This window comes from Heterodontus francisci, chromosome 3, assembly GCF_036365525.1.
Source record: "Heterodontus francisci isolate sHetFra1 chromosome 3, sHetFra1.hap1, whole genome shotgun sequence".
NCBI classification, from domain to species: Eukaryota; Metazoa; Chordata; class Chondrichthyes; order Heterodontiformes; family Heterodontidae; genus Heterodontus; species Heterodontus francisci.
The window spans coordinates 82920370-82942440 of NC_090373.1; the positions used below are offsets into that span (position 1 = coordinate 82920370).

General features: G+C 41.3%; 1 protein-coding gene across 16 annotated transcripts in view; it reads right to left on the reverse strand.

Annotated features, from left to right (window-relative positions):
* The window catches only part of LOC137357516 (dystrobrevin beta), a 580754-nt gene that overhangs the window by 374094 nt on the left and 184589 nt on the right, over positions 1-22071 (reverse strand). For all 16 annotated transcript variants that reach the window (XM_068023985.1, XM_068023970.1, XM_068023952.1 and 13 more), the window contains 2 exons: positions 12169-12249; positions 869-1082 (listed from right to left, as the gene is read on the reverse strand). In XM_068023985.1, the coding sequence (XP_067880086.1) occupies positions 869-1082; positions 12169-12249 (295 nt within the window). The remainder of the gene's footprint in view (positions 1-868; positions 1083-12168; positions 12250-22071) is intronic.

Sequence of the window (22071 nt, forward strand, 5' to 3'; positions counted from 1 at the left end):
CGCACTCTCGGAAGGATGTCAAGGCACAGAGAGGGCACAGAAAAGATTTACCAGAATGGCACCGGAACTGGAAAAACTGGGGTTGTTCTTGGAGTACAGAAGGATGAGGAGATTTGATACAGGTGTTCAAAATCATGAAGGGTTTTGATAAAGTAAATTAGGAGAAACTGTTACCAGTGACCAAAGCCAAAAAATGTTTTACACATCGAGTTATGATGGTCTGGAACGCATTGCCTGAAAGGGTGTTGGAAGTAGATTCAATAATCAATTTCAAAACAGAAGTGGATAAGTACTTGAAGGAGCAAACTTTGCAGGGCTATGGGGAAAGAGCACGGGAGTGGGACTAATTGGATAGCTCTAACAAAGAGCTGACAAGGCACAAAAGGCTGAAAGGCCTCCTTCTGCATTGCATCATTCCATGATTCATGAACCGGTTCTCGCTCTCTGCTCAGTCATTTCACTGACCAATTATGGAGAAGAACATCCCATGAGGAGTTCCCAGGGCAGTTCCAGGACAAGCAGTATGGGATGAGCTTTCAGGCCAGCTTGAGAGTCACTCTAGAGCTGTAAACTCTAGATGGTATGCTAATAGCTGGGAAATCTCAAGTCCCAGCCCAGAGGATGGTTTCCCTAACCCGAAAAAGCTGGAAACTAGTTCTCAGGCCCAGAAGTGTTTACAATGGAATTGCTCCAGGACGCTCCACATAATTGACATCACCTTGGTAATTTGGAAAAAAGTACTTAAGAATCTTCATACGAATGAGGAAAGTGACTTCTTCAAAAATAAAATACATGTCACAATAATGTAGTGCCCCTACCCTGGCTATCTGTGAGTTACCTTTGTATGCAGGGCTACCTGAACACTGACCTGTCATATGCTGCTATGACGAAGTTGAGGAGCAGGCTGATAGACTGTTCCACGCTGATTTGATGGGTGGTTGGAAGGCGTTTATTCAGTTGATAGTAGATAGATGAAATGATGGTCTCTAATCGGGATACATTAATTTCTGTGCTATGGTCCAAAGTGTTGAGGCCATTGTCCCGGAAAGCTTCGATCATGTTCCATATATCAACAAGATGGACTGTAGGCCAGAAGGAAGAGGAATTGTCAAAGTAAAAACAGAAACCCACATTGCCTCACAACTCCTAGAATAATTTATTCAAGAATGCACATCCATCTTAGACAATATGAAACAACCTCACCTGTACTGCAGTCTATCTTCAACATGCTTTGGAATCAGTGAGTAATTTAAAGAAAAAATTCCAACAGTTATGTACCATGACCTTTATAGGATCTTTAGACCATCCCACTCAAAGTGGACACACTGAAATGTAGGACATGAAGATTCCACTCATTTATGAGTGCTGTTGTTTCAGTGCCATAATTAGGAGGAAAGAACCAAAATTATTTGTGAGGGAGTAGGCCTGAGGCCCAAAATTGCCTCTGGACCCCATGAGGTCTCATGGCATCAGGTCAAACATGGGCAAGGAAACCTCCTGCTGATTATCACCTACTGCCATCTCTCCACTGATGAATCAATACTCTTCCATGTTGAACACCATTTGGAAGCAGCACTGAGTGTAGCAAGGGTACAGAATGTATCCTGCTGTGCTGCCACATCTGGTGGGTCTGTCCTGCCAATGGGAAAGGACATACCCAGGGATGGTGTTGGAGGAGTCAGAGATGTTGGTTGAAAGGTATGATTCAGCGAGCATGACTATGTTGGGCTGTTACTCGACTAATCTGTGGGACAGCTCTCCCAATGTCAGCACAAGTCCCACGATGATAGCGAGGAGGGCTTTGCAAAGTCACCTGGGCTGGGTGTGCCTTTGTTGTCCGAATTCGATGCGTAAATCATTGCTAGGTGATCCAGTTTTATTCTCATTATACCCGTTTGTAGCAGTTTGGTACAACTGAATAGCTTGCTGGGCCATTTCAGAGGGCAACCACATTACCGTGGAAATGGAGTCAAATAGAGACTAGACTGACTAAGGACAGCAGGTTTCCTTTTCTAAAGGAAGGCAGGTATCCTTCCCAAAAAGACATTAGTGAACCGCTCACGTTTTTACGACAATCCGACAGCTTCACCGTCACCATTACAGATATTAGCTTTTTTTTTAATTCCAGACTTATTTAATTAACTGAATTCAAATTGACAAACTGCCATGGTGAGACTTGAACTCCCGTCTCCAGATTGTCAGTACAGGTCTCGAATATTGATCAGAATCATAGCCACTATGATACTGTACTCGGAAGGAAGATAGGAAGTATTCAACCAGTCATTAGAAAAAGACAAAACTATAAAGTAAAGTGCATAGCATTTTCAAAAATAACTCATTTACTCTCAAGCCCATACTTTTGATTTGTCAGTTGCACAGTTGGCATCTATATTGCAAATATTTAAATATTGCAGCATTTTTACAAAGGTGTCAGACTCTCAAGATTGGGGCTATAGTGACTCTAAACTCATGTTATTCAGCAGGGCCACAAGCTTAACCAGGATCACATTTTGTACTGAGACAAACATGGACACTCTGCCCACAAAAAACATGGCATGCAGAATTAATGATATTTTGTTATTACATAGGAGGAATATAGGAGCAGGAGTAGGCCATTCAGCCCATCGAGCCTGCTCCACCATTCAACATGATCATGGCTGATCATCCACTTGAATGTCTTTTGCCCACAATATCCGCATATCCCTTTATGTCATTTGTATTTAGAAATTTGTCAATCTCTACTTTAAACATAAATTGAGCTTCCACAGCTCTCTGGGGTAGAGAATTCCAAAGATTCACAACCCTCTGAGTAAAGAAAATTCTCCTCATCTCTGTCCGAAGCGGCCTCTCCCTTATTTTGAACTTGTGTCCCCTGGTTCTAGACTCCCCAACCAGGGTAAACATCTTACATGCATCGACTCTGTTTATCCCTTTAAGTATTTTATAGGCTTCAATGAGATCACCTCTCATTCTTCGAAACTCAAGAGAATACAAGCCTAGTTTCCCCACTCTCTCTTCATAGGACAGTCCCACCATCCCATGAATAAGTCTGGTGAACCTCTGTTGCACTCCTTCTACGCAATAATATCCTTCCCAAGGTAAGGGGACCAAAACTCCAGGTGCGGTCTAACCAAGGTTCTATATAATTGAAGCAAGACTTCACTACTCCTATACTCAAATCCTCTTGCGATAAAGGCTAACATACCATTAGCCCTCCTAACTGCTTGCTGCACCTGCATGTTCGTTTTCAGTGACTTATTGATGAGGACACCCAGGTCTCTTTGTACATCTACACTTCCTAATCTCCTAACATTTAAGAAATACTCTGCACGTGTTCTTCCTACCAAAATGGATAACCTCACATTTTTCACATTATATTCTCCATTTGCCACGTTCTTGCCCACTCACTAAGTCTGTCCAAATCCCCTTGAAGCTGTTTTGCATCTTCCTCACAACACATGTTCCCACCTAGTTTTGTGTCATCTGCGAACTTGGAAATATTACATTTGGTCGCCACATCCAAATCATTGATATACATTGTGAACAGCTGGGACCCAAGCACTGATTCCTGCGGTACCACACAAGTCACAGCCTGCCAACGCGAGAATGACCGGTTTATTCCTATTCTTTGCTTTCTGCCTGTTAACCAATCCATAATCCATGCCAGCATATTACCTCCTATCCCATATGCTTTAATTTTGCTAACCAACCTCCTGTGGGGACCTTATCAAAAGCCTTCTGAAAATCCAAGTATATTACCAACTCCCCTTTATTGTTAGGAACATCCTCAAAAAACTCCAACAGGTTCATCAAACATGATTTCCCATTCATAAATCCATGTTGATTATGCCCAATCAGATTATTATTATCCAAGTGTCCATTTATCACACCCTTTAGAATAGTTTACAACATTTTCCCTACAACTGATGTACTGATGACATTGCAGAATATAAAGTGCTTAATATTTAGTGGGCCCACATCAGAGACACCATCTATGAGTCAGCTTTCACCACCTATGGCAAACGTGCGAAGAGGATTGCAGACTGGTTTCAATCTCATTTTGAAGAGCTGGAACCTGTCATATCCGCTAAGCGCATTGCACTGTTGAACTACAAGAAAGCCCCCAGCGAGTTAACATCCGTAGCACTTAAAGCAGCCAGAAGCACTGCACAAAGAACAGCCAGGCGCTGCGCAAATGACTACTGGCAACACCTATGCAGTCATATTCAGCTGGCCTCAGATACTGGAAACATCAGAGGAATGTATGATGGCATTAAGAGAGCTTTTGGGCCAACCATCAAGAAGATCGCCCCCCTCAAATATAAATCAGGGGACACAATCACTGACCAATGCAAGCAAATGGACCGCTGGGTGGAGCACTACCCAGAACTGTACTCCAGGGAAAATGTTGTCACTGAGACTGCCCTCAATGCAGCCCAGCCTCTACCAGTCATGCATGAGCTGGACGTACAGCCAACAAAATTGGAACTCAGTGATGCCATTGATTCTCTAGCCAGCGGAAAAGCCTCTGGGAAGGACGGCATTACCCCTGAAATAATCAAGAGTGCTAAGCCTGCCATACTCTCAGCACTCTACGAACTGCTTTGCCTGTGCTGGGACGAGGGAGCAGTACCACAGGACATGCGCGATGCCAATATCATCACCCTCTATAAAAACAAAGGTGACCGTGGTGACTGCCACAACTACCGTGGAATCTCCCTGCTCAGCATAGTGGGGAAAGTCTTCGCTCGAGTCACTTTAAACAGGCTCCATAAGCTGGCTGAGCGTGTCTACCCTGAGGCACAGTATGGCTTTCGAGCAGAGAGATCCACCATTGACATGCTGTTCTCCCTTCGTCAGATACAGGAGAAATGCCGCAAACAACAGATGCCCCTCTACGTTGCTTTCATTGATCTCACCAAAGCTTTTGACCTCGTCAGCAGACGTGGTCTCTTCAGACTACTAGAAAAGATTGGATGCCCACCAAAGCTACCAAGTATCATCACCTCATTCCATGACAATATGAAAGGCACAATTCAGCATTGCGGCGCCTCATCAGACCCCTTTCCTATCCTGAGTGGCGTGAAACAGGGCTGTGTTCTCGCACCCACACTGTTTGGGATTTTCTTCTCCCTGCTGCTCTCACATGCGTTCAAGTCTTCAGAAGAAGGAATTTTCCTCCACACAAGATCAGGTGGCAGGTTGTTCAACCTTGCCCGTCTAAGAACGAAGACCAAAGTACAGCAAGTCCTCATCAGGGAACTCCTCTTTGCTGACGATGCTGCTTTAACATCTCACACTGAAGAGTGTCTGCAGAGTCTCATCGACAGGTTTGCGGCTGCCTGCAATGGAATTTGGCCTAACCAGCCTCAAGAAAACGAACATCATGGGACAGGATGTCAGAAATGCTCCATCCATCAATATTGGCGACCACGCTCTGGAAGTGGTTCAAGAGTTCACCTACCTAGGCTCAACTATCACCAGTAACCTGTCTCTAGATGCAGAAATCAACAAGCGCATGGGAAAGGCTTCCACTGCTATGTCCAGACTGGCCAAGAGAGTGTGGGAAAATGGCACACTGACACGGAACACAAAAGTCCGAGTGTATCAAGCCTGTGTCCTCAGTACCTTGCTCTATAGCAGCGAGGCCTGGACAACGTATGTCAGCCAAGAGCGACGTCTCAATTCATTTCATCTTTGCTGCCTCCGGAGAATACTTGGAATCAGGTGGCAGGACCGTACCTCCAACACAGAAGTCCTCGAGGCGGCCAACATCCCCAGTGTATACACACTACTGAGTCAGCGGCGCTTGTGATGGCTTGGCCATGTGAGCTACATGGATGATGGCAGGATCCCCAAAGACACATTGTACAGCGAGCTCGCCACTGGTATCAGACCCACCGGCCGTCCACGTCTCCGCTTTAAAGACATCTGCAAACACGACATGAAGTCCTGACATTGATCACAAGTCGTGGGAGTCAGTTGCCAGCGATCGCTAGAGCTTGCGGGCAGCCATAAAGGCGGGGCTAAAGTGTGGAGAGTCGAAGAGACTTAGCAGTTGGCAGGAAAAAAGACAGAAGCGCAAGGGGAGAGCCAACTGTTTAACAGCCCCGACAAACAAATTTTTCTGCAGCACCTGTGGAAGAGTCTGTCACTCCAGAATTGGCCTTTATAGCCACTCCAGGCGCTGCTCCACAAACCTCTGACCACCTCCAGGCGCTTACCCATTGTCTCGAGACAAGGAGGCCAAAGAAAGAAGACATATTTAGGACCTGAGTTTCTGTATGGCTTGTGCCAATCTCCCACCAAAGCCATGTTTTACACCTAACTTGCTCTCAAGTGGCCTTATAAGCCACGATAACTACCATTGTAACAACCATTATAACTAGGAATAGTCAATAAATGCAGCCTTGCCAGAATTACACAGAGTCCAAGGCCTTTGTTTAAAAAAATCTGGAGGATTCTCTATTCATCTCGACATTTCCTAATTTATCTGATATTCTTTTTAACTCTTTTCAACTCTGACCTTCAACCTTGGTTTGTGAATACATTATACACTATTGGAAATAAAATAACATTGATTTCAGAAAAGGATAAATGGGTTTCCAGATAAGGAAATTAGAGCTTTTAAAATAGGTGTGAACAGAGTCTTTGGAAAAAGGCATTGGTCAAATTGGATGGGCTTTTCAGGCTTAAACAAGGCTCAGGAATACTCATCAAGATGGCTGCCATCTTTTACCAAATCCAAACATCAGGCAATACATGTGCAATAGGCATTCAGGCTCTGCTCAGCCATCCATACAATTTGGTAGAAGACACACCAAGCTGGCTTTTTAACTACATTTCACTTTTAGTTTAGAAGAATGAGAGGTAATCTTATAGAAACATATAAGATTTTAAGGGGGCTTGACAAGGTAGATGTTGAGAAGATGTTTCCACTAGTGGGGGAATCTCAAACTAGGATGTAGTTACAGAATAAGGGGGCACACATTTTAAAATAAGAGGCAAAGAAATTTCTTCTCTCAGAGGGTGGTGAATCTCTGGAATTCTCTGCCTCAGGGTTGTGGAGGGTAAGTCACTAAATGTATTTAAGGAGGAGGTAGATAGATTTTTGAAATCTCGGAGTCAAGGGTTAGACGGAGCAGGCCCGAAAGAGGAGTTGAGGCCTGGGACAGATCAGCCATGATCTTATTGAATTGCGGGGCAGGCTTGAGGGGCTGAATGGCCTACTCCTGCTCCTATTTCTTATGTTCTTACGTTCTTATTTAGGTATATCTGGTTTGGAGGAGGGAAGGGTACATGGTGCAAGAAAGGCCTACATTGTTCTGCAAAGAAGCTTCGAAAAGATCTGCTCAGTGACTGTGTGGTTACTGTTTTTTGATCGGTTCCTGAAAAATAAATAAAGAGATGGTATAAAATATAATATTAATGCACGTATTAATTCCTTTCAAAAACATCTGCTTACCCACAATGTCAAATGGGCAGTCTGACTCAACTGTTTGGAGTTTGGGTTCTTGTGGTAAGGACGATCAAATGTAAAACTGAGGAAAAGATTAATGTGTGTTCTCGTGTCAGAAATTATGAATTTTAATCTTTTCCTTAACAAATATCTCTGCAGCAGTAATTTATGTGAGTAAGAGGTTGTGTGGTTAAAGGTTAAATAAACACATTTAAAATCAGAAATTTTGTACAAATCCTCCTTCCAAACTTCAGTAATTAAGTAAGCCATCCAGAATGTTCTGCTGTGCTTTATTTACTAAGTGAATAATGCCTTTAATATAGTCGCTTCCATCGACTTCCTGTGAAAGTTATCCATGATCGGTGGTGCTCATTCCCACTTGTTACTTAATGATTGATGCATTCCCTAGCTGTTCAGTTGTGATTTGTTGCAGTTTTATGAATATGACATTTGATTCAATCAGGCCCAAGTAGGACACAAAAATGACACTCAAAGAATGATGCCATAAGTGTGACAGACAAGGTGCGTACTAGATGCACAGTTTTTATAAGTGGGGGAACTTTCCGTAGGGAGTCCAAAGAATCACGACTTTACTACAACAGTAATATGTCTATGTGACATACAAAGTATTTCAGTTGACCTCCTGCGGTGTTTTGGATGAAGAAGAAAGCAAATATATGTCTATTTCTTTTCCAGTCTCTTTTTGACCCTTTATCCTCATTTTTTTTTAAACTCTTTTTGCCCCTCTCTGTATGTTCTTATTGTGATATCCGCATCAATCTATTCAATTCCCAGGGCAGAGGCACCTCCATTATTCCATCAGAAACCAGGGAATAGTGGGAAAGGGGGAAAAGGAGAAAGAGCAATGGGTGAAAAAGGAAGCGGGAAGGGCATGGGCACATCCTCTTCTCCCCAGCTATTCCAGTTTGTTCCTCTACCTGTTCTTGTCCTCATCTTCTCCTCCCCTTCTCCTTCCTTCTTCCCTCTTCTTTCCCCTCCTCCTCTTGCCCCACTCTTCCCTTCTCTCTCCCTCCTTCATCCCCTCATCTCTGTCCTGCCCGCTTCTCCCCACCAACACCCCCCGCCCCCATCCTCCTCTTTCAGCCTGCTTCCTTTTCTCCTCTCCCCATTCCCTCCTCCTTCAGGTTTCAGCTTTGGCTCAGTGGTAGCACTATTGCCTCAAGTAAAAGGATTATGGATTCAAGCCCCACACCAGGATTTGAGCATATAATCTCGGCTAATACTGAGAAAGTACTGCACTGTCAAAGGTGCAACCTTTTGGGTGATACGTTAAACTGAGACCCCATCTGCTCTCTTAGATAGATGTAAAAGATCCCGCGGCCCTATTCAAAGACGAACAGGAGAGTTCTGCCAGTGACCAGGTTAACATTTATCCCTCAAGCAACATACCTAACCACAGTTTAAGTGATCATTTCTTGAATTGCTGCCCGAGTCCTTGCTGCGTACATATTGGTTACTGCATTGCCCAACATTACAGCACTGACTACACTTCAAAAAAGTGTTTAAGGCTGTAAAGCACTTTAGAGCATCCAGAGGTAACAAGAGGTGTGATATAAATGCAAGTTCATTCTTTCTTCACTCCTCAAAATTTTTACAATTTCTGAAATGAAGTCACTGATAGAGAAAAAAAAGTGAATCATCATGGAATGGGTGGAGAATTCATCAAAAGTTTAGCAAAAATGAAGGAGGCAGTTAAAACTGTTACCTGCCTTCAGCGGCAAAGCACAGCAGTTACTCTAACAATTAGCCAACCTATATCCTCACAATTAGCACAGCAAGTTATCACTGCAGTGTCATCGCTGTCCCACAGAATCAAAAGGAACATTCATTGAAAGATTGATGTATTTATAAATTCCAACTAATTCAAGACCATGCTGATATACTCCAGAGTACTGGCAGTCAACGTGTAATATCACTCAGGGAAGCACACATGCCTCAAGTTGTATCTGTCTTTGGCAACAGATTTACATATTCCTCCAGCATATGTGAAGATTGCTGATCATATCTTTCAATCAAGATACACATCTTTAAACTATACTCACATTAAAGGCAATAAAATATTTCATATTGCTGATTTCACAAATCTAAATTGTGGAAATACAATAAAACTACATACATACATATACTGGCTCAAGGTTTAATGTGCATGTATCAGAATTTCTAAGAAGTAAGCCAACCTATGTGTCCAGACCCAAGCATCAGGAACTTGAAAGCTCCCAAGACTATATCTTAAACAGTCTATTAGCTAACTAATAAGATGGACCAGGGTCACAGATTTTTCCCCCTTTTTCTCAGCCACAGCAAAACATTGCGCAATCAGTAAAGTGAGAGAGATTTAGAATCTTTTGAGTGTGAACCCGAAGTGCATGTAACAATACAGCAACCAAACTGTAACTGCATTTAAAATATCTGGATTGCAAAGTAGAATCAACTACACGCTATTCATCTCAATTTGCTCGAGTTCCCAATATCTATACCTAAACATACATGCTGAAGTACTTCACTTATTAAATGAACTCTTTTGCACTCAGTTAAAATCAGGTCTTTGAGATTGGAACATTTCTCATCTCTTGGCAGGATCTAATTGTTAAATGGGTTGCTGTTATACTGTCAGAATAATTAGGAACAAAATGTGACATGAATTCCTCTGACAAACTGGCAAAAACAAGAGTCAACAACTGAAAAGAGGGCAATTCTTTAGGATTTCAGTTTAATTTATTCTTTCCCTCTACTATGATCCTTCATTTGCTGTCCATTGCATTTTTTTGTCGACAACCTTCCTAAACCCTTCACCACGTAAAATCCTGCTCTATGTGAACCATGGGATCCTTTGGTAGAAAAGCTGCTTTAAAATAGTTGGTGCGATTGTGGAGAGTGAGCAGCAAAGCCCTACATCATGGGGTGACATTTATTGTGCTGCATTATTCAGAAATTATACCCAAAATTACACCCATTTGTGCACCTTTATTTTTACTACCAATCTCATTAACATACACCAGAATGAGGCCCGAGGAACACACACTGCCTCTTCCCTCTAAGTATGAAAATTGAAGTTTCAAGTCATCTAACCATCATACATGCACATTAGGCACAGCAAGCTTAAAAACATGCAGTTGTGAAAGCTTTTCAATTTTTACTGTAACTCAGAGAAGCTATAAAAATGCCTTCAAATAAACAGGTCTCTGTGAGGATAAATAACAAATGCTTTAAAAAAAAAATCACTTTGGCCCAGATTTTCCTGTCAAAATAATGGTGAGGCTAATGGCACTCACCGTTACTTACAGGCAAATGGTACAGCAATTTCAGGCAAGGGGCAGATGTGCAGTTAAGTGTGCATATCCAAATGTTGCTGTCTAAATTGTGCTGGTCCACCGATAGCTTTGTGAAAGTGATACCTTGCTGTCTATTTCAGCATTGAAATGCATTGAATGGCACAAAGTTGCTGTATTTGTGCAGCAGATACAAACAAAACTCGCCACAGAGTGTTAAGTTGTCCACTCCAATCTAAAAACCCTTTTAACGACAAGGTAAGCGTTAATTGCAACCAGTCAACCAGTGACACTAAATATCAGCGATTTCAAGTAACGAGTCTCATTCCTTCAGGTTTTTAATTGTTGAAGATTTTTAAAAAGTTTTTTTTTTAAAACTTTCCTTTTGTGTTTCTTTTTTTTCTCTTAATCCAAGTTTTCTTTCCCTCTCTATTTCTCTTTCTGTATTTGTTTTTGCTTTGAATTCACCCAAGCTAATTGACTCTGCTTCTCAGTTATTGCACTGTTAATTCTGCAACCCTTCATTCTGATTGGTTAAGGAGATACACTGTTGCTTGCCCTGTTCACTCTGGTCCCAGATGGCCCGTTTCCCTCTCTGCGACTTTTGGAGTCCGCACATACACAGTTAAACACAAGTCTGGAAGTTGTGGTCCCAAATTATCCAGCTCCTCCACAGGCTGCACGATAACAGTACCTCGCTGATAGAGTCAGCATTGACATCTATGTAAGTGTGTGAATTTGCTGTACTTAACCAATAAACATAGCAGAAAAAGTTAGGCTGGTGTATTCAGGTTAAAGTGGATTTTTAACAATGTGATTAGTCATAATTATTGCAAAACAACCTCTGACCCTGAAAAAGTTAGTTTACAAATATGGAGTCTCATTCCTTCAGAAATTAATTAGTGTTAGATTTCCTTCAAACAAATTAAAATATTTTAAATTTTTTTCTGTCTCTTTTATGTCTCTCTCGCTTAATCCTATCGTTCCTTTCCCAATCGTCATTTCACTTTCTGTGTTATATTTAAATCTAATTTATCCTTCCTGGTTTAGATTCTGCATGCCTCAGTGAGGATTCTTCAATTTGTTTGGTTCAGAGCTGCACTGTTGCTTTCCCTGTTCACACATGTCACAGATCCCTGTAGAGGGTGTTGGACTGGAACAGGCCCAATGACAGCAAATCTCCACGCAAAAGCCCACATAAAATTTGTCGCCAGCTGTCAGTGTAGTGAACGGCCAGCCAGGTAGTTTGTTGCTGACTGCAAATTCCGGTCATCAGCAGCTCTGGGCACAAATACACAGGAAATTACACGCCTACACATCCAACAAGCCACAAACACTTCAAAATACTCTTATCCTTAATGACTAACCTCCATCCATGAATTCAATGCTTTAAAGAAAGTAGATTATGTTAATACTTACGATTACATCTTTTTTGCACAAATCGCAGCTTGCATGCTGTTCGATAGGTTGAAAGCCTGATTACATCATAATTTTGTGCCCCTGGAGGAAAACAAAATATTAGTTATCTTAAGTACAGCCAAAAAAAGACCAAGAGCCTGATAGCACAACAACATTACTGATACTTCCAACAGAATTAATGGCTGCTATCAGTTAAATGGAAAACATCCACCTGGAAACTAATTTTGCTGAATATTGGAATTAGAAAACAAATTACTTTTTAAGAGTGGGCGATGTATTGGATTACAACATCATTTTTCCAGCCCTAGGCTTTCGGCTTGAATCCAGCCCATGTGGATGGATAAAACTATAGGTTTTCACTCAACACATAACGAACATGCAATAGTTAATACTCATACACAACATGCTTTAACAGTTGAGTGCTGCAAAAATACATTTCACACAGATCTGCAATAACTTTAACTTACAATATTCAAGGTTATAAATGCTATACAAATGTGAAGTTATGTTGCATTCATTTTTTTAAATGTATGTGATATTTGCATTGGATTGAAAAATGGTTGACCTGTTTCTATAAAATGTTAATGTAGATTTCTGCATTTATCTGAAATGCATCAGTAAATGCTGCAGAACCGATGATCTGCCCTCATTACAGTTCAGAGTGAAGAAATCACTATTTCAGCAACCATTACTATTTCAGTGGAGTCTTCCTTAATCTGGAAGATAACTTAAAACATATTAACAGAGCTTTTGAAACAGCATGCCTTTTCTGGTGTCTTGTGTTAGCTGTGCCAGTACACCCCATACTTAATTGCAAAATCAATTGGAATTCTTTTCAAAAACAATGGAAATTCCATTATTTCCATATAGATGGCTTTGACTATTTGCCAGGATTTTACAATGCAACACTCAGTAGAAAGAAAATATGTCAGTTCGCTCCATTTAACAGAACAATAGCAAAATGACTTCAAAAACCAACCAAAAAAAGCTGGTCTCGGCTTCAGCTGGAGAGCTGTTCTTCCATTTAAAGCCTCCTGCAGTTCCAGGGACTGATGCACCAGAACAGCCAAACAGATCCCATCTGATCATTTCCAGCAAGGCCACAAACTCAGGCCCTGTAAAAGGCAAAATCATCTGGGACAACAGTAAATGTATCTAAAACACAACATGTCCCATTGCACATTCACGTTCCACCCCAATCTGCTTTGTAAGGAAGAAATAAAATAAAGGAAAAACTAGAGGGTTGAGATAATGGAAATTTGAGGCAGCACCAATATGAAAATAATGAATGATAAAATTTAAAAATGTTAATAAATTGTTAAAAAGGTGGAGAGCAAAGCTGGAAAAGCATGTATTATAAGCAAGTCAACAGAACTTAACATGGCTTTTTGAAAAGTCATATTGTTATATGAAGTGGAGGCTGCAGTGTCTTTGATTAGGAGTGTAGGAATTTAAGGAAGTTATAACCAGAAATAGAGAGGAACCAAAGGGCTAATAAGAGTGAGGATCTTAAGGTAAGTAATATCAGCAGAGAAAAAGCATGAGAGAAACTTAAAGATCTAAAAGCCAACAAATCCCCAGGACCTGATGGCCTAAATCCTAGGGTTCTAAAAGAGGTAGCTGCAGAGATGGTGGATGCACTGGTCATGATTTTCCAAAACTTCCTAGATTCTAGAACAGTCCTAGCGGATTGCAAGTTAGCAAATATTACACTGCTATTCAAGAAAGGAGGGAGGTTAGCCTGGCATCAGTCAGTGGGAAAATGCTGGAATCTATTATTAAAGAAGTCTTAACATGGTTTTCTAAACTGCATTGTTATGATTAGGCAGTCAACATGGTTTTACAAAAAAGAAATCATGTTTGACAAGATCACTAGAGTTTGTTGAGGATGTAACTAGTAGGGTAGTTAAAGAGGAGCCAGTAGCTGTAGCACGCTTGGATTTCCAAAAGGCATCGATAAGGTGCCACACAAAAGGTTAATACACAAGGTTTTGGGTTTCAGAATTCGAGTGGCAGCTGGAGACATTGTGGTGCATCCACAAGACAGAGAACTACATGGATAGCACATTTAAAGGAGGTGGTCACACCTCATTTTAAGAGTGCAGGCAGAGAGGGAATGGGTGAGAGAACCAGGCAGAGAGTGCAGGAGTCCCGAGTCGATCTCACTTGCTAATCGGTTTTCCATTATGGATACGGATGAGGTCAAGGGTTCCTCAGAGGAGTGCAGCAACAGCCAAGTCCGTGGCACCACGGCTGGCTCAGCTGCACAAGAGGGGAGAAAGAAGAGTGGAAGGGTAATACTGATAGGAGATTCGGTAGTTAGGGGGACAGACAAGCATGTCTTTGGCCGTAGACATAACTCCAGGATGGTACGTTGCCTCCCTGGTGCCAGGGTCAAGGATGCCACACAGTAGCTGCAGGACATGCTCCTGGAAGAGGGTGAACAGCCAGAGGTTGTGGTCCACATTGGTACTAACAACATAGGTAAGAAGAGGGATGAGTTCCTGAAAGAACAGTTTAGGGAGTTAGGAAAGAAATCAAAAAGCAGGACCTCAAAAGCAGTAATCTCAGGATTACTCCTAGTGCCACGTACTAGTGAGCATCGGAATTGGAAGATTAAGCAATTTAAAACGTGGCTGGAGAACTGGTGCAGGAGGGAGGGCACCAGATTTCCGAGGCATTGGGAACTGTTGTGGGGTAGGTGAGACCTGCACAAGATGGACGGGTTCCACCTCAGCAGGACCGGGACTAACAACCTCGCAGGGAGATTTGCTAGTGCTGTTGGGGAGGGTTTAAACTAAATTGGCAAGGGGTTGGGAACCTGAGAGAGCGCGCAAATTGGAGGGAAGCAAAACTGGTAACAGGAAATATAAAAGTAGTAAGCAAAATTAGAATACAGATAAACTGAAGGCAAACATCAAATAGGATCAGAATGAAAAATAATGTTAAGGCAAGTTAAGGGCATTCTTTGCTGAATGCATGCAGCATTTGCAACAAAGTAGATGATTTGAAGGCACAAATAGAGATAAATGGGTATGATTTAATTGCCATTACGGAGACGTGGTTGCAGAGTGGCCAGGTCTGGGAACTGAATATTCAGTGATATTCATAATTTACGAAGGATAGGCAAAAAGGAAAAGGAGGTGGGGTGGCACTCTTAATAAGGGACGAGATCAATACATTAGAGAGAGAGGATCTTAGATTGAAGGATTAAGATATAGAATCAGTTTGGACTGAGCTAAGAAACAACAAAGGGCAGTAAACATTGGTTGGAGTTGTTTATAAGCCAACAAACTGTAGTGGTAATGTTGGGCATGACATAAATCAGGAAATTAGAGCTGTATATAGCATGGGCAATACAGTAATAATGGGCAACTTCAATCTACATATGGACTGGGTAAACCTAATTAGCACTAATGCTGTGGAGGATGAATTCCTGGAGAGTGTACGAGATGGGTTTCTGGAGCAGTATGTTGAGGAACCACTAGGGGTCGGGCTATTTTAGATTTAGTATTGTGTAATGAGAAAGGGTTAATTAATAAAAGCAAAATACTGCAGATGCTGGAAATCTGAAACAAAAACAAAAAGTGCTGGATATACTCAGAAGGTCTGGCAGCATCTGTGGAGAGAGAAGCAAAGTTAACATTTCAGGTCTGTGACTTTTCATCAGAACTGGCAAAGGTTAGAACAGAATTAGGTTATAAGCAAGTGACAGGGAGGGGAGTGGCGGAGAGAACAAAGGAGAAGGTGTTTGATAGGGCAGAGGGAGATTAAATAACAAAGCTGTCCTGGGTCAAAGGCAAAGCGTGTGTTAATGCTTGTGGTGAAAGACAAAGCATTAGTCCAGAGTGAGTGTTAATAGCGGAATGATGAGCAGCTCTGACTACATGAAAAGCAGGCACATGGTTAAAAAATAAAATATTAAAAATATTTTAAAAGGCCAGTCATGCTCTGAAGTTATTGAATTCAATGTTCAGTCCGCAAGGCTGTAGAGCGCCTAATCGAAAGATCAGGTGCTGCTCCTCGAGCTTGCGTTGATGTTCACTGGAACACTGGAGCAGGACAAAGACAGAATTGTTGGCATGATAGCAGAGGGGAGTGTTGAAATGACAAGGAAACTGAAGCTTGGAGTCATGTTTTCAGACTGAGCAGAGGTGTTCAACAAAGCAGCCACCCAATCTGTGTTTGGACTCCCCAATGTAGAGGAGACCGCATTGTGAGCAGCGAATACAGTATACTAGACTGCAAGAAGTACAAGTAAATTGCTGCTTCACCTGAATATAATGTAAATAAATGAGATGTGATCCACTTTGGAGAAAAAACTGAAAGGCAGAGTATTTCCTAAATGTTGAGATGTTGGGAAGTGTTGATGTCCAAAGGGACCTGGGTGTTCTTGTTCATGAGTCAATAAAAGCTAGTAGGCAGGTGCAGCAAGCAATTAAGAAGGCAAATGACATGTTGGCCTTCAATGCCAGGGAATTTGAGTACAGGAGTAAAGATGTCTTGCTGCAATTGTATAAAGCCTTGGTGAGACCGCACCTGAGGTATTATGTACTGTTTTGGTCTCCTTATCTAAGGAAGGATATACTTGCCATAGAGGAAGTACAGTGGAGCTTCACCAGACTAATCCCCGGGATGGTGGGATCGTCTTCGGAGGAGAAATTGAGGAAACTGGGCCTGTATTCTCTAGGGTTTCGAAGAATGAGAGGTGATCTCATTGAAACTAACAAAATTCTTACAGGGCGTGACAGGGTAGATGCGGATAGGATGTTTCCTCTGGCACAGTCTCAGAATAAGGGGCAGGCCATTAAAGACCAAGATGAGGAGGAATTTCTTTACTCAGAGAGTGGGGAATCTGTGGAATTCTCTACCCCAGAGGGCTGTGGAAGCTCAGTCATTGAGTATATTCAATACAGAAATCAACAGATTTCTGGATACTAATGACATCATGAGATATGGGGATAGTGGAGAAGGCGTAGAGGTATATGATCAGCCATGATCAGTTTGAATGGCAGAGCAGACTCGACAGGCCGGATGGCCTACTCCTGCTCCTATTTCCTATGTTTCTATGTAAAGGTAAGGGCTCGTGGAGTTGGGGGTAACATATGAGCAGGGATATAGGATTGATTAACAGACAGGAAGCAGACTGTATGGATAAACAGGTTGACAGGCTGTAACTAGTGGAGTGCCACAAGGATCAGTCCTGGGACCTCAACTATTAACAATTTATAATACTGACTTAGATGAAGAGACCAGGAGTAATGTATCCAAATTTGCTAATGACACGAGGTGGGAATGTAAGCTGTGAAGAGGACACAAACAGGCTGCAAAGAGATATAGACAGGTTAAGTGAGTGGGCAACAAGGTGGCAGATGGATTATAATGAGGTTCTTCACTTTGGTAATAAAAATACAAAAGCAGCATTTTTAAAATGTGTGAAACTTTGTTATTCAGAGAATATAAGGAACTCAAAGTTAGCATGCAGGTACAGCAGGCAATTAGGAAGGCAAATGGCATGCTGGCTTTAATTACAAGGGGGCTGGAATACAAGAACAAGGCAGACTCGCTACAATTGTACAGGGCTTTGGTGAGACCACACCTGGAATACTGTGTGCAGCTTTGGTCTCCATATCTAAGGAAGGTATAACGGTCAAGTGAGGAGGAGTCAAAGGGCTTCCTTCTTTTCCCTCTCCTTGTTTGACTACAACTGTTTTAATTCTTTCTTAAAGTGGATGTAATGGCCAATTTAGCAAGTGTTTGATTGGTTCTTGTTATGACCATAGCAAGTAAGTAATCGGACAGATTTTCTGGAGTTTAACAAAGAAAGAGGTTAACTTTATTGTACCTAAAGCAAATAAAATAATAAACAACACACCAACTTTCACACACACACCCCCTAAGGTTAATACGCACAAACAGGTTAAAGAGTGGGAAAAGGTAGGTTGGTTGTGTTAGAGTCCATCAAAAAAGGTATGCGGTCTGTGAAGTTTGGTGATTCGTCTGGCTTCTAGCTGAATTCAATGGTCCTGAGGCTTTTAGTTTGAAAAGGTAGAAGACTGGTTCGATAAGTCTCTTGGAGATAGTGATATGGATGATTGCCTCCAACAGGGTTACTGATTGTAGTCGGACCAACATAATAAACAGAAAACATTCTTCCCTTCTTAAATAAAAGCAAAATACTGCAGATGCTGGAAATCTGAAATAAAAACAGAAAGTGCTGGAAATACACAGCAGGTCTGGCATGTTCTGTGGAGAGAGAAGCAGAGGTAACATTTCAGGTCTGTGACCTTTTATCAGAACCTTTCATCTGATGAAAGGTCACAGACCTGAAAGATTAACTCTGCTTCTCTCTCCACAGATGCTGCCAGACCTGCTGAGTATTTCCAGCACTTTCTGTTTTTATTCTTTCCGATATCATTTTCAACTGTGACACAAAATGTTGAATATTTAATATTAATTACACGTAATTGAACAGATTGTTGTTCTGAAATTCTTTAAACAATAAAAAACTACCTGTTTTTCATTACAATTAATGATCCACTAACAAACTGAATTCTTAGATATCCCATTTCAACATGGGCATTCCCGCAATTTCATTTATGTGTTAATTCTTGGAAAATACTAACATGCTCCCATTTTTCAGTTAAGCAGTATCTCACCTCTGCCACCCACCATCCCCGCCACCTCACCGCACCCCCCCCCAAAAAAATGCCTAAAGTAATTTGTATTGTTGATTATGCATCCTTGGTTCTTCGACAATTATAAAGCATCCCCCATAATCTTGCAAATTATTATAGTACATAGATAACTATACATTTTACAAAAGACTAAATTACCATTTCAAATTTAGAACTATCAGTTTAAATCAAAATAGGAATAACCAGCTATAATACATCAGGCAAAACCAAGCAAAACAAAAAATAAAGTGGCAAAATATTGCTTATTACTGCCACAAGATTAGTTCTTTGCATAGCTCTCTAATAGGTTAATCAAGTGTTCCTCAGTACTTTATGCATCCAACCACTACTTTCCACCTCTATAATGCACAGCAACAAGGCTTGTAATTTTCCAGATATTTCAAAGAGGAAATTTAGTAAAACAGAAAAAAGAAGCAAATTGTTTAGGTGTAGATAGACACAGACAATAATTGCCTTATGCCTTGCTTCCCTGGCTTTTCAGCCATTTAGTGGAAATCTGCAGTGCCCTTTGCTGCTTTTAACCTGAGCACCACAAAACAATATACTCCTTTCAGTCTGTAAAATGATGCACCTTATTATACTGACAAAATGCAAACAGGTCAGTAGTCAAAGCTTACCTGTTGCTTTAACTTAGGAATGTTGGTGGGGGAAATCACTATTATTGGAGTTACAAGCTATATAGTCTGACAAGCATCTTCCGATTCTATATCAATTATTTACTAAATGCTGAATAGTACTCCTGCTACCATACCAGTACAGCTATATAAGCAAACTGAAACATCTGAACTGCTAGTTCCCACTCATCCTATCATCAAAATATTTTAACACTACCTTAAGATTGAAGTGCATGTAGGACCTTTGAGATAACAAATTATATTGCATTGAAACACCAAGATGAAGGAGGTCCCAGGTTGAATCCCTTGTATATATTGAACTGGTCCACCTCAGCTGAGCCAACATCAAGTATTATAATTCGTGCAGTATCTTTTAGATTGGAAGACAGAACTGTTGGTCCTCTTCCAATCACTATCTGGTATTGCCTACTGCAAGTGCTTACATGTGGACATTGGAAGACAACAGGATCAGGGTTAGCTAAGATGCCCCCAACTAATGGAGCAGTTTCCCATCACTTTCTGATCAGGTTCACATGTAAAGCAGTATCACCTGACTCAAGTTTTCTGATGAGCTGCTCCAAGACTCAGCAGGTTAAGGCAGCAAGCAGGTGTGTTTGCCTGAAAGATTCCACATTTGACTCCTGCTGAGTGCTGACTTCACCAAACTTAGGGAGGGGCTGCTGCATGGTCCATACAACTGGTCTTAGGACGTCTGGAATAACTACCCAGGATCCCTCTGCCCAAATACCATAAGCAACACTTTCTTCTTTTATCGACAGTTGGATGACAGAATGTTTAAGTAGCCTTCCATAATTCACAATCAGGGTTCACAGAGCTATATAACACCATGGGTGTTATATAGGAATAACAGACAGCCAAGAAACCCACACTCACTGCAATTGGGACTCAATGGTGCTTACTGGTCAACCAGTAATCAACTATATTAAAGTCAAAGACTCAACAGATACAAGTCCATCACAGCCTCTGTACAAAGTTACACTGATTCTAACAAAATGATCTGTGAAAAAAATCACCAGTTTACATAGAAGGAAGCAGTTAGCAATATACCAACTTTTCAAGAATTGCTCCCATCGCCCTACCAGAAACCAAGAATTTATGATTTATTAAATTTCCCCCAAATGATGATGATGATGATTTCAGGCTTCCACGACTTAACTGGAACATTTGAGAAACTCAATTTGCATTAGGCACATATGTCAGCAGATAACCAAGAGAGTTACAGAGCTAAAGAAGCTAGACAACTGCTCATTGGGACTGAGAGAAAACCGCACCACTAAAGCCATAAGAAGAACATGAGAAATAGGAGATGTACGTCATTCAGCTCCACCATTCAAGAAGATCATGACTAATCTCATACATAAACTCCACTTTCCTAGCCTATCCTCATATCCACCGATTCCGTTCAAGACCAAAAATCTAATCGGTCTCATCTTTGAATATACTCAACTCTGAGGTCGAAAATTCCAGAAGTCCATAAACCTCTGAGTTAAGAAATTTCTCATCTCAGTCCTAAATGCTGACTTCTTATCCTGAGGTTATGACCCTTAGTTCTAGACTCTCCGGCCAGGGGACACAACTCGTAGGATCTATACAATCAAGCCCGCTCAGATTTTCATACATGTCAATGCATAATTGAAATTTCATCCTTAACTCCAAAGGCTACTGTACCCACTAATTTAATCTACTGTCTCTAAACTGAATATGGATTACTACTTAAGATGGGGTTTAGAGACCATTTTATTTACATTAATGAAAGGTAATCAAACAAGAAAATCCTCAATTGCATTCCAAGTTGTTCTATTTATACTCTGATAGTGGTGGTGGAGAGGTAGTCTGGGTGCACGGTTGGGGGAGAGAAGGTTTTCAGGAAAGAATTGGGACTGGTTTTCTGGAGCTCCAAGCTGATTCCATCATTGGCCAGAAGCCACGTTATCCCCTTCCAACAGCTGCGCGCACATTCCACCTTCCTAAATATGGACAATATCACTACTTCCAAATAAAGCATTTCCCCCTTCCCCCCCCTCGAGCAAACACTGCCTCTTCCAACATGAGCCAAGTTCTTCCACACCCACTGCCCAAAACAATGCATTTCCACTCCCGAAGAGATCCTGCAAACACTTCGTTATCATTTGCTCCATGTTTTCTCTCGTTCAAATAAAAAGACAACTTAAAAATATTAGGAAGAACTTAATCTACTAAGTAGAGTGGTAAAGAAGATAGATATTAAGCACTTTCAAAATACAGCTGAATGCGAAAACAGAAAATTAAGGGTATAAATACAATGATCCTTTCTGGGAGGATGACTACTTTTAAGTCATTTTATTCCTTATTTTGTTTAATGGGAACTTTTGTTCTGCCCTTGGAAGAAAACAACTAACAAGAGCAACGTGCACAAGCTATCACATGTATTGCTGGACTCAAGTTATCTGAAAGCTGATAGTTGCATGGTTCTGAAGTAAGTTAGCCGAGTAGCCAGCACATGAAAGGTAATTTGGCTACACAATGGGTGCACATTTGTGGTGCTGAAAGAAATGATATTAAACTTCCATTATGTTGGTATGTCCTACAAC